Source organism: Quercus lobata, chromosome 1 (genome assembly GCF_001633185.2).
Source record: "Quercus lobata isolate SW786 chromosome 1, ValleyOak3.0 Primary Assembly, whole genome shotgun sequence".
Classification (NCBI taxonomy): domain Eukaryota; kingdom Viridiplantae; phylum Streptophyta; class Magnoliopsida; order Fagales; family Fagaceae; genus Quercus; species Quercus lobata.
The window spans coordinates 35,361,323-35,375,722 of NC_044904.1; the positions used below are offsets into that span (position 1 = coordinate 35,361,323).

Sequence of the window (14,400 nt, forward strand, 5' to 3'; positions counted from 1 at the left end):
AGGCTTGAAAGCATCCTGTAATTCCTGTCTGCCATCTTCTTGCAAAAGTGAATGAGAGGTTCTGGTTTACATATTTGATTTTGACCCTGGAAGTTCAACCTGAATGCAAGTCAGGGCCAATTCTAAATCCATGATTAGTGAATGTGATGTATATATATATGACGACGATGTAAGATTAGCCAAAATATGAAAATTTGTGTATAATTTTTTTGTGGAATGCAGTGCCAAGCAGTTCCCTTTCGGTCTCCAAAGCCACTGGGGACACATCACAAATAAAGATAAGATGCCCACCAACTTTGACATAACAAGCAGGTAAGCAGCTTCCTCGCTTTAATCATTATTTCTGAAACTAATGTCCCTTTTCTGTAAAAGGGATCCAATTCATCAACCAACAAAATTTCCCACGATTGGTTCTAGTGGAAAAATAAGAAATTCCCATCAATTCCCTCTGATTCCCGGGTCTGGACCATGAAGTAGGTATTGTATTCCCTGGTCTGCACTAAGTCACTAACCCAAAAGTTAAACCTTGGTGGACCTGAATGTTCACACATAAGATAACAGGTTCTCCTACCATGTAGAAAGCCAGGATTAGTGTGACTAGGTACATTCGTACAATGACAATAAGAGTGGCAAGACAGTGCTTGGGAAACACTCAGCACGTTATTACTACTACATGGTTGAGTGGTAGACAGGGCCGGCCCTTCCACTAAGCCAATTAAGTCATTGTCTAAGACCCCCAAGAGGAAGAGGGCCCAAAATTTTGAAAAATAACGATTTAAAAAGAAGAAGAAGAAGAAGAAGAAGAAAGGTAAACTACATATTTGATCCCTATCGTTTACACTGAATGTCAATTTTTTTTTTTTATGAGACCAAATGTCAATTTGACCCTTAACCTTTCAAATTGACAGTTAACCTTTCAAATGTGTCAATTTGATCCTTAACTTTTTGGTATCGTATCAAAATAATTCCTACCATTAAGTACTAAATAAAAAATAGTGACGTTGCTAACAGTAAAATTAATATATTATCTTGCTAACAGTAAAATTAATATATTATCTTTTATGCCACGGCAATTTCCACATAAGCTTCCATGTGGCGTTATTAAAAAAATTCAACAATTTTCTAACTCAGTCCCTCTTACTCTCTCTGTCTCTTTGATCAAACTCAGACTCACTCTCTCTCTCTTCTATGCTCAGCCTCCATGACAGCATGACCGAAGCTCAATCTCTGAGTTCCTTCAACGCCACTGCTATTCTCCGCCGCTTGCCACCGCCATCATACTGGTGGTTGCCAAATCCAAACCCTCTTTTGTAACCTCCCGCTCTCTCACTCTTACTCACTCTCTCTCATCAATCTACCAAGATCGAAGCTCTAAGCCTCTATCTGTCTTTGAACTGTGCATGAGGGGAATCTAAAGGAGAAGGGTTTGGTGATTTCAGATGGGTATGTTTTGAGTGGATGAAGCCCTTTGCATTTGTGGGTATTGTTCATTTTTGCAAGCCATATAGATAGTATGATTTGATTTAGATTTTGGTTTGTTTTTCAAAATGGATTCGTGGGTATTCTAAGTTGATTTGTAAATGGGTATGGATATGAGTAAGCGCTCAATGTGATCTGACTAAAATTTTTTGTTTTGGTATAAAGGTCTGGGTATTTTCAACTTAGCTTTGCAAAATCAAAAACAAATTATTTTTGCAAAGGTCTGGGTATTTTAACTTATATTCTATTTCCATCTTCTATAATTAAGTTTCCCAATGCTATCCTTTCTTTCATTTTTCCATTGACGGAATAGAAATGAAGGGGTTTTTTTTTTTTTTTTTAAATAAAAATTATTCAAAGAGAATGAAGGATACAAATTACACATCTACAATGTGAATAGATTGTATTTTATCGACTTCTTTCATGGAGCTTTGAAGGAGCCAAGAAGTTACATGGTATGAGACAAAAGGAGCTCCATCAAAATAGATTTGGACTTGGAATGGGTATTTTTGTATTTGCCTACCCTTGAGCAAGCTTCGGTCATGGAGGCTGAGCAATAAGCAGAGAGAGAGAGAGTGATATATCAGAGACAGAGAGAGAGAGAGTTAGACCGAGATAGAAAAACTTTGATTTTTTAAATTAATTCCACGTGGCAGCTTAGGTGGAAATCTAGTGACATAAAAACAATATATTAATTTTACCATTAATCACGTCAATATTTTCTACACGCAACACCAAAATATTATTAGGAACTTTTTTTTTGAGAAACAATATTATTAGGAACTAAGCATGTAATTTATCCAAAAAATAATTAGTTTCAAATGAATCCTCTAAAAAATCTGATACATTACTGTGACAAAGAACAAAAAATTTAGAACATCTTTATAAATATCGCTATCCGAAGAATTCTTTGCACTAAACAAATCAATTATTTCATCAAAAAAAACTCAATTATCTCAAAAATATCCTTTAACCTCTGGACAAATCAAAATTCAACCGAATAAAGTGCAAATTCGATCTAAAAAATTTACCTACAAAACAATCTCAAATCAAAACACTTAAAAAATCTCAAATCCCTAAAATTTACTCGTACCTTCTCTCTCTCTCAGCTCTTGCTCTCTGCCTCTCTCATTCTTTCTCTACACTGGTTCTACTTTTAAATCTTTTGTTGGTGGCTCATGCTTCCTTCGATCTGATCAGTGATCCGTTCCGTCTCAACTCTGTGCTCTCTAGGTATAGACTATATATGACTTTTCATCTGCTCTGCACACTGCAGATCCAGAATCCAAATGGTACCATGGTTTACTGGTTTTGGAGATGGAGGCTTATAGTCTTATCTAAGAAGACTTGTGGCTGTGGGTGGACTAGAGTCTTATGACTCTTATGTCTTATCTTCGGCTGGGGCCGTGGGCCTAGAGTTTTGTCTTTTACATTTTTTTTTTTTTTTTTTTTTTAGGTAATAGGACGATCGGTTTTTGTCTTCTGCATCTTTTGTTTTTGTTTTTGTTTTTGTTTTTTTTAGGTAACTTTTGTTTTTGTTTTTGTTTTTTTAGGTAATAGGATCGTTTTTTTGTCTTTTGCATCTTTTGTTTTTGTTTTTGTTTTTTTGGGTAATAGGGTCGGTCTTGGCTGGGCTTTCAATTTTTGGCTGGGTTTTAGGTGGAGTTGTCCTTCTGTCTGGGCTTTCAAATCTTTTTTTTTTTAATCATGCGTTTTTATATTTGTGCAGGTTGAGAATTTGAGATTGATTATTGTTTAGTAAAGCTAGAGCTACAATAATACTTTTCTATAAACATCAGGTTCTATTGCTTTATATTTGAAAGTTATTTTTTATTTCAGTCATTATAAATATATTATAGATAGTGTTTATTTTATTTTTAAATATTATTTTATTAGAAATTTCTACTAAAAAATATATATCTGAATATGAAAAACTTAAAAAAAAAAAATTTATTGAGTCTAAAAAATAATCAATGAATAAATTTTTTATTAGTAATAAACAAAATACAACACAAAATTTAGATGAAAATATCACAAATAAACAAGAAATTCATCCAAAAGAGTTAGAAGATAATGAAAATGAGATGTTAGAAGAACTTAGATACAAAATTTTAATTAGTCAATTTGCATCTCAAAAAGTAAGAAAAACAGATTTTAAATAAAATATATTATAATATAAAAAGATTAAATAAATATTAATTTAATTAATACATAAATATTAAAAAAATGCCCAATTTTAATTCTCGCCTAAGGCCTAAAAATGTCTAGGACCAGTCCTGGTAGGAAAGTTTAATATCATTTTTCCAAATATCTGGAGTGATTTGTTACTTCAATTGTTAACCAAAGCTTTTATTTTTTATTTTTGATAGTTGTGGGAAGTAGATTTAAACCCTAGACATCTCTGCCTGAATAATAAGTCTAAGGATACACCCTATTTCATATTCAACTAATGTGTCAAGTTGTGATTTGTGCAGAACAAAAAAGTGTTTTTGATGGACTCATGTAAATGTGACATTACTCCCGTCATAAGTTTACAATTCCACTAGATTTAAAATTGAGCGTGAAATTGGTTGTGTACATTGTTGCTGCTAAAAAAAATAAATAATAATAATAATAATAATTTATCAATTGAGCTATGCCCTAAACAGCCAAAACTATTTTCAACCAAAACTATTACTTTATCCATCGTTATGGCTCTCTCATTTGATTATAGCCTTAAAAAGCACGTTCCACCTGAGGAAGCAGCGAAAACAAATACTAAAAATTAAAGTGGGACTAATCAATGTAAAATACCCATTTTTCACTTTATTCACTCGCCCGTACACTTTGAGTCACCAACCACAGCCACTACACATACATTATACATGACGACCATCAAGGAATTACTCACATATTGGAGGGAGGGGTCTGTCTGAGTCCTTGCTTTGGCTGCAAAAATGGTTTCAACTTCTCCTACTAAGGTGAGAGAGCATGACCACCCTTGTTACATATTCATACTGACTATTTTCTGCACCATATTAATTGTAGATTCCTTAGCTCACTGTTTGTAAATTATGAACTCTAGCAGGAAGTTGCTAATTCAGACGGCAAATGGATAGAGGAGGACACCTCACGCCGTGCCAAATGGTGGTACTCAACTTTTCACATTGTCACAGCTATGATAGGTGCAGGAGTACTCAGCCTGCCTTATGCTATGGCCTACTTAAGATGGTACATATTGGACTCAACTAAACTCAACTTATATATATTCTCTTACTCTAGAGCACTCACATCAATCCTTCTAAAATATAAAAAGTTTACAATTTTACATATTTTACCTTGAAAATCACCCGCGTCAGCTCTCCTAACAACTACAGTAATCATATAAAGATACACTGTTTCTATTCACTTGTGCATCAATATTTAATTAATTTCTCTTTCTTTCTATTCTAATATGCCCAAAACTACTATAATAATGCCGTTGCTAATATGCCCATGCCAAAACTACTATAATAACTGTTTTTTTTAATTATAAATAATAACTCATGTCCTTGTTCAGGGGTCCAGGGACACTGGTTTTGGCAATATTATGGTGCATGACCTTGAACACAATGTGGCAGATGATACAACTCCATGAATGTGTTCCAGGTACTCGTTTTGATCGATACATTGACCTCGGTCGACATGCCTTTGGGCCAAAACTCGGACCTTGGATTGTGCTTCCCCAGCAACTTATTGTCCAGGTTGGGTGTGACACAGTGTATATGGTCACTGGGGGAAAGTGCCTCAAGAAATTTATGGAGATGGCCTGCACCAATTGCGCACAGCTCAAACAATCTTACTGGATTTTAATCTTTGGAGGCATCCATTTCTTCTTGTCTCAGCTACCCAACTTTAATTCTGTTGCTGGTGTTTCGCTAGCAGCAGCAGTCATGTCACTAAGGTACCAACTTATGCATGCTTGTTCAGCTTAGATTTTGGGTAAATGGTAGACTTAGAACACCTTCTGGGAAATTAAGTCATTTTTAACTTTGATTTCTAAGCCAAAAGAAAAGAATGGAAAGAAAGTATTACGTTAGGTTGGGAAATGATGGAAGGCCTAAGTTGGGTGGTACTGGGACCGACTTATCTACTGTCTCAACTCTGATTAAAGTTGGTTTGACATAGAATTAAACAAATTAAGGGCTTATAACTGCATCAATTGAAGCAAAAACAACCCAAGTTCTGTAGATAAAGGTTGTGTTGCTTATATTTGAGTTGGTTAAGCAACACTTATTGTTTATTGTTTTAGTTGTTCTATACTTGTCAGAAAGTGACAAATTTTCATTAAATAAATTAGTTGGTCAAAGCTTCGCAATCCTTAAAGAATAAATTGGTAATTTTAGTGGCACAACGTCCAGCCCTGGTTTAAGCATCTAAATCTTGATATTTCCGGCAAACCAAGACATTATTAAGCCACCTGATTATAACTACTCTCAGCATAAATGAACTCATAGGCCATGCCTCCCCTGAACTATGAAGTATATATGAGAGGGTGTTCCCCCCCTCCCTCTATTTGTTCTTGGCCATTGAAATTCAACCATCCTTACTCAGATACCAGACAAGGAAACTACTGTTTGGGTCATAATTTTTTCCCTTAACATGGACATTCTATAACTATAATTCATGTCTACAGGTACTCGTTTATATATACAAAAGAGAGAGGTTAAAATTAAAGGCATCCACGTGCTTGATGAACTTTTGGTGAACCATGCACAACAAATCATGAACCACTTTGAGAAAAATAGGCAACTCAAGTGGCAAAAAGATGCATCCGAGAACACTAGAGGTTCATAAACTAGAGCAATTTTCCAATTTTTTATCCAACTTACTTGAGAACCATCATTCCTATGAATTTCTGGCTATTTTGTAAAGCAGCTTACTCTAGAAACAACCGTGTGAAATATTGAAAGATAGTGGATTTAAATACATCTTTCTAAATTGCAGTTATTCAACTATAGCCTGGGTGGGTTGCTTGGCTAGAGGTCAGATAGATAATGTGAGCTATGCTTACAAAAAAACTAGCTCAGCTGATTACATGTTTCGTGTCTTCAATGCATTGGGACAAATCTCTTCTGCATTTGCTGGGCATGCTGTGGCCCTTGAAATTCAGGCCACAATTCCATCAACTCCTGAGAGGCCTTCAAAGGAACCCATGTGGAAAGGTGCACTTGGAGCCTATTTTATCAATGCAATATGCTACTTCCCGGTGGCCCTTATTGGATACTGGGCATTTGGGCAAGATGTTGATGACAATGTGCTAATGAATCTCAAGAAACCTGCGTGGCTCATTGCCTCTGCTAACCTAATGGTGGTCATCCATGTCATAGGCAGCTACCAGGTACAAATTTATAGTTCTCAGTTTATATGGTATACATGCATGGTACACATGTACACGTCTGCTTATATTTGTCTCTACATTTAAAATCGATTCATTCATAGTTTACATTAGATACCACAAATCTAAAAGCAGATACAATGTCACTTTATTTAAAATTTTAAATGTCGTTTTAGTCCATACAATTTAAATCCAAGAAATAAAATTTAAACTATGAAATTGACTCTCTCCATTTCACTTGAAATGGAGGTGATTATGTTCCCTTATATATTTATACACACACTACATGAGGATTGCAGCAACATGTAATGAAGAAAGATGTGTAGGTCTATGCCATGCCTGTATTTGCCTTGCTGGAGAGGATGATGGTGAAAAAGATGAACTTCCCACCAGGAATTGCGCTCAGACTCATCGCTAGATCTTCTTATGTAGGTGGGATTCTTCTTGACATTTCAAAGGACCAGAGCCTGAGAGACAAAGATAGGCAGAGAGAGATAAATTTCGTCACACTCTTTTAATTAAAACCACTAATAAGTTCCTGAAATATTGCAGCATTTACATTATTCGTTGGAGTCACCTTCCCTTTCTTTGGGGATCTTCTTGGTTTCTTTGGCGGATTTGGATTTGCTCCCACTTCATATTTTGTAAGCTTCTCTTCTGTTGTATCATTCCACACCCCCCCCCCCCCCCCCAATGACACACTACAACTGAAAGAGTAAATTAATATTGAGCACTGTTGCAGCTCCCCAGTATTATGTGGCTAGTGATCAAGAAGCCAAAAAGATTTAGTGCCAAATGGATCATCAACTGGGTAAATCATATTGTGCAAACAGTATTCCTTTTCTTCTTTTGGTGATTATCCACTGATGCAAGTCGTTTATGTGTTGCAGAGTTGCATATTCGTTGGAGTTTTTATTATGTTGGCATCCACAATTGGCGGCTTCCGGAATATTATTGCTGATGCATCCACGTATAGCTTCTACGCATAAATTATGGTGATTTTATGTCAATTGAATGGAAAATGTAATTGAGTTGGCTAAACTCATTTTTCTGATGACCTTTTCTCTATATATAATGGAGTGGAAAATGTAATGAGCTGAAAAAAAAAAAATATATATATATATATATATATATACACATTTCAATAAGGGGCGGCTTTAGGATTTTTGTCTAGGGGGTCAATAAGAAATATAAATTATATAAGAGATGAATTTTGGGTAGGAGATAAATCTTGCAACCTACGAGATTTCTTTATTACAAATTTGTTCATAGTACTAGCAAAAAAATAAAAAAATAAACTATAAGTTCATTTGACATATTTCTTTCTTATACAATAAACATATTAATTATTGTTAAGTGATTTTTTTGCAATTATTTAATTTATAAGTTTACAATTCTTTAAATGTTTTATATTTTTATTGTCCTTTAATGTTAATGTATTGACCAAGTCACATAACCAACCACTACTCACAACTCACAAGTCGCATTCAGCAAAATTAAAAAACCATTCACAAGTTACAAATTAGTCAAATAGTCAAAGTGCAAAAGATAAGTCATAACTCAACTTTATATCAAATCAATACAAACGCTTAGAGCAACCACATCAACCCATCTATAATCTTCTAAAATAGAAAAAGATACCAATTTTACACATTTTTACACCCACTAATGTAGGTGTTTTTTTGCTCAAAATGTGTAAATATACACACATGAACAGTAACCATGCATATATACACATTTATTGTTCATTATATGCACAGTTACTGTTCATGTGTAAACGATTTTTTTATTCTTTTTTTCTCTCTCCTCTATCAAACTACTTCTCTTCCCCAGCATTTACAACAACCCTGTTGGGTTACACGTGTAAGTGAAGTCCCACATTGAATAAAGATGAGAAGAATGAGTGGTTAATATAACATAATTGAGCACATACCCATTGGGCTTAGGCCTTTTGGGTTAAAGTGTGTCTTTATATGTTATATTAATTACTCAAGGAAGCTCCCCAAGGTGTTTATCTCCCCGACAAGTGGTATCAGAGCCCATGGTGGTGTGCGGCGAAGGTGGTGAGGTGTTCATGGTCCCTATCCAGCGGGGACAGAGAAAGCCTACATGGCCCACACATAAAGATCCTGGAGAAGAAAAAAAACAAAAAAAGAGCCCAATAAATGAATATTGCTAATGGTGCTAAATAATGGTGTGATGCAAGGTTCCCATGGACATGGACGTGCGGGGTTCCCATGGATGTGCGTGCGGGGTTGACACGTGGTTCCCATGGATGGCGTACGAGAGACTCATGGATGATGCATTGATGAAGTGAAAAGCCCATTAGGCAAGGGGGAGTAAGTAGGACTTGTTCATGACCCATAGAGAGGTCTTGAAGCCCACAGAGAGGCAGAGACTCACACGTGAGGGGGAGATTGTTGGGTTACACGTGTGAGTGAAGTCCCACATTGAATAAAGATGAGAAGAATGAGTGGTTAATATAACATAATTGAGCACATATAGAGACACACTTTAATCCAAAAGGCCTAAGCCCCAATGGGTATGTGCTCAATTATGTTATATTAACCACTCATTCTTCTTATATTTATTCAATGTGGGACTTCACTCACACGTGTAACCCAACAATCTCCCCCTCACGTGTGAGTCTCTGCCTCTCTGTGGGCTTCAAGACTTCTCTATGGGCCATGAACAAGTCCTACTTACTCCCCCTTGCCTAATGGGCTTTTCACTTCATCAATGCATCATCCATGAGTCTCTCGTACGCCATCCATGGGAACCACGTGTCAACCCCGCACGCACATCCATGGGAACCCCGCACGTCCATGTCCATGGGAACCTTGCATCACACCATTATTTAGCACCATTAGCAATATTCATTTGTTGGGCTCTTTTTTTTTTTTTCTTCTCCAGGATCTTTATGTGTGGGCCATTTAGGCTTTCTCTGTCCCCGCTGGGTAGGGACCATGAACACCTCACCACCTTCGCCGCACATTACCATGGGCTCTGATACCACTTGTTGGGGAGATAAACACCTTGGGGAGCTTCCTTGAGTAATTAATATAACATATAGAGACACATTTTAACCCAAAAGGCCTAAGCCCAATGGGTATGTGCTCAATTATGTTATATTAACCACTCATTCTTCTCATCTTTATTCAATGTGGGACTTCACTCACACGTGTAACCCAACAAACCCAGCGCGCCAGAATAAGAAGAAGGAAGAAGAAAATAACCACCCAACCACCAAACCCAGTGCCACCACCAAACACCGCAACCTAGCACAGAGAATTAACCCAAAATCAACAGAAAATTAATCCAAAATCAACGAAAAAGCAATTAGAAAATCCAACTCAAAATCAAGACAAACCCATTGGAAAACCCAACCTAAAAACAGTCCAAACCCACCAGAAAACCCAACCCAAAACATACTCAACAGAAAACTCATGTGAAATGCCCAACGAAGTCGGATCTGCTGCCACTGCTGCCGCTCAATGGTCTTTTATTCCTGCCACCGGATCTTTCATTGCTGTCGTCAGTTAGGGGTGAAAGGCGAAGGGTCGTCAGTTGGGAGTGGGAGGCGAAGGGTCGGTGGTGGAGGAAGAGAGGGAGGGGCAAAGGAAAGATGGAGGGCGAAAGCGAGAGGGAGGCTGAATCGGTGAAGGGCTGAGGTGGCGAGCTGGACCAGCAGAGAGCTAGATCGGCGATGACAACGAGCTGGGTGAGGTGACTGTGAGGAAGAGAGTGAGGGAAAGAGAGGAATGGGTGAATGTGTAAAAATGGGTGTTTATGAGAGAGAATGGGTATTAATAACTAATAATAAAAATATTAATAAATAATATTATTTAATTAGAATAGATTTGTAAAATAGATAAATTGATGTGGATGTTTTGGAAATGTGATGGTATAAAATAGAAAAAGCAGGTTTTTAGTGTAAAATAGACAGAAATTTTTAGACGAGCTGATGTGGTTGCTCTTACAACAACACTACAACAGTAAAGAAACTCAAAACTCAACAACAGTAAAACACTATAAGTTTTATAACCCATTAACCCCCACAGGCCCACACACACGGTCAGACTTATTATAGACTCAAAACTTAAGTTGACCAGTTGAGTTACTCAACAACACATATCAGAACACAGTCACAATTCTTAACCCTACAAACACAGTCCAAGTTTCAAAACTCAACAAAAGAAATCAAAATATAACTCCACGCACACACGGTGATTCACTCACACAGATTCAATGAAATAGCATATCAAAACACTTTAAACACACTCTCACAATGAAATAAAGAGAGAAAGAGAAAGCTGAAAAACCAGATCAAGCGGCAGTAGAAAGCAGACCAAACGGCGATGGCAGATTAGGGACAGTTAGGTGGCGGCAGATCGTAGGGGCTATGCAGCGATAGATTTTGTGTGTGTGAAGCAGAGGCAGCCTTTTTCCTTTGGGTTTGGAGAGTGAAGAAAGATAATGAGAGATTTTGGAGGTTAGGCAGCTGCAAATTCTTAGGTTTTATTTGGCCCTTTTTTTTTGTTTACGATTTTTCAAAATTTGATTTATGGGCTTTTTATTTCTGAGATTAAAGACCTAAATTTTCTTTTGAACTTCTTTTTTTTTTTTTCCCGGAGTTTAAGTTGGGCTTTAAAAAAATAAAGAGTCAGGTGCATGGTGAGGGTGTGCAAATTTGTATTGCAGGGGGTTCAAAACAATTTTAAAAAATATATATTTTATATATATATATATATATATATATATAAATTCGGGTCAAGGGGTTTGAACCCCCTAACTATAACGTACTGCCGCCCCAATTTTCAATAGAGGGGATCCATTCAACATAATAACATTTTTTTTGAATATGAAATTGGCCTTAAAAAAATTCCTTTAAAAAAAAGGAATGGAGAACCAAGAAGCCTAAACCTGGCTTCTTTTTTTTCACTTTAGAAGTCGGGGATGTGCTTATTGTCATGGAAAGTTGGAAACCAATGCAGCGAAATCTATATAATCAATACTGATCAATAATTTATGTCAACTTGAAGTACTACACATTTACTAAAAAATAAAAGGGATAATTACAGATTATCCACCTGTGATTTAGCTCGAATTTAACTTACCCACTCGTAATTTTATTTTTGACACTTTATCCACCCATGATTCATTCAATCTATGCCCCGTAACCCACCTCTAATTTTTCCGTTACTCTAACATGTTTCATCAAAAAATCAAATAAGTAATCAAATCAAACACTCCTCTCCTGCATACTCTCTACGCTTGCTCACCCACTTGGGATCTTAGAAAATAAGAAGGGTTAAGACTCAGCAATTTATAAAAACATAAATTGTTGAGTCTAAACCATCCTTATTTTCTCCAATATCCAATACCCAAAAGCCAAATTTTATAAATTTTTGTTTAGATTTTAATTTTGGACCTACTCTCGCTCCCTTCTCTTGTTCCTCTTCTGGGTCTTAGTAAGTGCAAAATTTCTCTCAATCTCATTTCTTTTTCTTTATTTGCAGATCAAACAATTTTTGTTATAATATATCAATATCAAAAACGCATTTTTTTTTTTTTTTTTTGCTTACTAGATTATCTTTGTTCACAATTTTAACCAGGTTCTTTTGCTTTTTGGGGTGTTACTTTTGTCTTTCTAGGTTAATGGGTATGCAAATTTGTGACCTTTATTCTATAATCTTAAACAATGTTTCTGGGCATTTTTTTAATCTGGGAATTTTGTGGGGTTTCTATTTTTTGGGTTTTTTTTTTTTTTTTTGGGTGTGGTAGTTGAAAAGGTTGATGATGATTTAGATCTGTGAAAGACTTGCTAACTATTTGATTCTTTGCCTGTGAATGAATGTTTGACTATGAGAGTTTTGTGTTGGGGATGGTTGGTGTCTATTATTCATTAAATTACTGTGTTGATTTTTTTTTTTTTTAATTTAAATTTTTGATCGTGACAGAGTCAAAGGTAGTGGTGGTGGTGGGGAAAGAAGGGAGAAGAAAAAATGGAGGAAACAATGGCAGCAAGGTATTGGTGTCACATGTGTTCGCAAGTGGTGAATCTGGTTATGGAAGCTGATATCAAATGTCCATTTTCCCAAATGGGTGAGCAAGCGTAGAGAGTGTGTGGAAGAGGAGTGTTTGATCTGATTTCTTGTTTGATTTTTTGATGAAACATGTTAGAGTAACGGAAAAATTAGAGGTGGGTTACGGAGCATAGACGAAATGAGCAACGAGTGAGTAAAGTGTCAAAAATAAAACCACAGGTGGGTAAATTAAATTCGAGCTAAACCACATGTGGGTAATCTATAATTATCCCAAAATAAAATAAAACAGAAGTGTGCTCTATTTTTTAAGGAACAACACATAAGAAAATTTTAAAATGGATCATAAAAGAGTTCAATTGTTTTAAATGTTATATATAGCTAAATTTCCACGGAATATCTAGCTTTATTTATTAAGAAACTAGCCATGGTCTTGCGCGATGCATGGATAATACTTTAAACTGTTATGTAAAAAACTTATATAGAATATTCAAAATATTTTAAAGTAATAACATGAGGTAATGTTGCAATAACATGAAGAGACTTTTGTTAAATTAATGATTTAATACAAAATTAAAGGGATGGAGAATTTAAACTATAAAGAAGAAGTTACATAAATTAGAAATTAGTTATTATGTGGTGTAATATCTTCTCAAAAAAAAAAATGTGGTGTAATAAGTTGATTGTTTGTTTAATCATTTATTTTTTTGCTGAAATTTTTAATCATAATATATTTTTTTTTTCTACATTGGCTTGGAGTTAGCATAAAAAATTTGTAATTTCATGTAAATGTTTTTTTTTTTTTTTGAGAAAAAAGTAAATGTTTAGTTGGCTTATAGAAATATCATCTAAAATTTATGATGTCATATTTATGTTATTGAAGTATGATAGTGGTAAGTTAAACACTCAGTGAAAATAGTGATATCCTATTAATAGAATTCTATTATAATCCAAATATGTAAAGAAGTTGAGGTGTAAAGCTAAATGAAAAATTACTATTACAAAGCGCCACATGACAGAATCACATAGTTTCTCACGTGATGTTTTTTCTTTCATATATTATTTTAAGAAAAAAACCATATAAAATTCTTATATATATATATATATATATATATATGTAATTAGTGCATACTTATAGATAATTAATGTGTATTCACTTCATTAACACATTCAATGAATTAAAAGTTTTACATAAATGTAAACTTTGAGAAGGTGGAAACTTAAATGAGAGAAACTCAACAAATGTACCACTTGGCAAAAACTCAACAAATGTTTGACAAACTCGAGTTCCAAAAACAATCCAACTTACCAAATAAGTTCAAACGCATACTAGTCACTGAATTTTTTCCAAAAAATGTACTATTTACCAAATTTTGGCCAATAAGCTCAGTTATACATATTTACATTTTAAGTTTTTGGAAAGTCAGGTATCATAATATTGAAAAGGCAGTTTTCATACAAAGTTATGAACATCTGGCTTTTTACATAAATGGGTCTCATACACTCTTCTCTTTCAGATCA

At 35.2% G+C, this 14,400-nt stretch overlaps 1 protein-coding gene and 1 long non-coding RNA gene across 3 annotated transcripts; one reads left to right on the plus strand and one right to left on the minus strand.

The window, feature by feature from the left end:
- Positions 1-1,005: 1,005 nt before the first annotated feature.
- On the minus strand, positions 1,006-2,872 carry LOC115988506. The gene is made up of 2 exons (XR_004091534.1): positions 2,573-2,872; positions 1,006-2,028 (listed from the first exon to the last, which is right to left on the minus strand). It is a non-coding gene; the product is annotated as an uncharacterized LOC115988506 (long non-coding RNA).
- Positions 2,873-4,136: 1,264 nt separating this feature from the next.
- LOC115988514 (lysine histidine transporter-like 6) lies at positions 4,137-7,839 on the plus strand. 2 transcript variants are annotated; one of them, XM_031112085.1, is made up of 8 exons: positions 4,137-4,439; positions 4,544-4,689; positions 5,018-5,401; positions 6,445-6,838; positions 7,162-7,267; positions 7,388-7,479; positions 7,578-7,646; positions 7,726-7,839. In XM_031112085.1, the coding sequence occupies exons 1-8, from the start codon at positions 4,416-4,418 to the stop codon at positions 7,822-7,824; spliced, it is 1,314 nt and encodes a 437-aa protein (XP_030967945.1). In that variant the 5' UTR covers positions 4,137-4,415; the 3' UTR covers positions 7,825-7,839. The 2 variants fall into 2 exon arrangements, with proteins under 2 accessions (XP_030967945.1, XP_030967951.1); XM_031112091.1 differs by having other exon boundaries at positions 4,139-4,439; positions 4,547-4,689.
- The last annotated feature ends 6,561 nt before the right edge of the window (positions 7,840-14,400 follow it).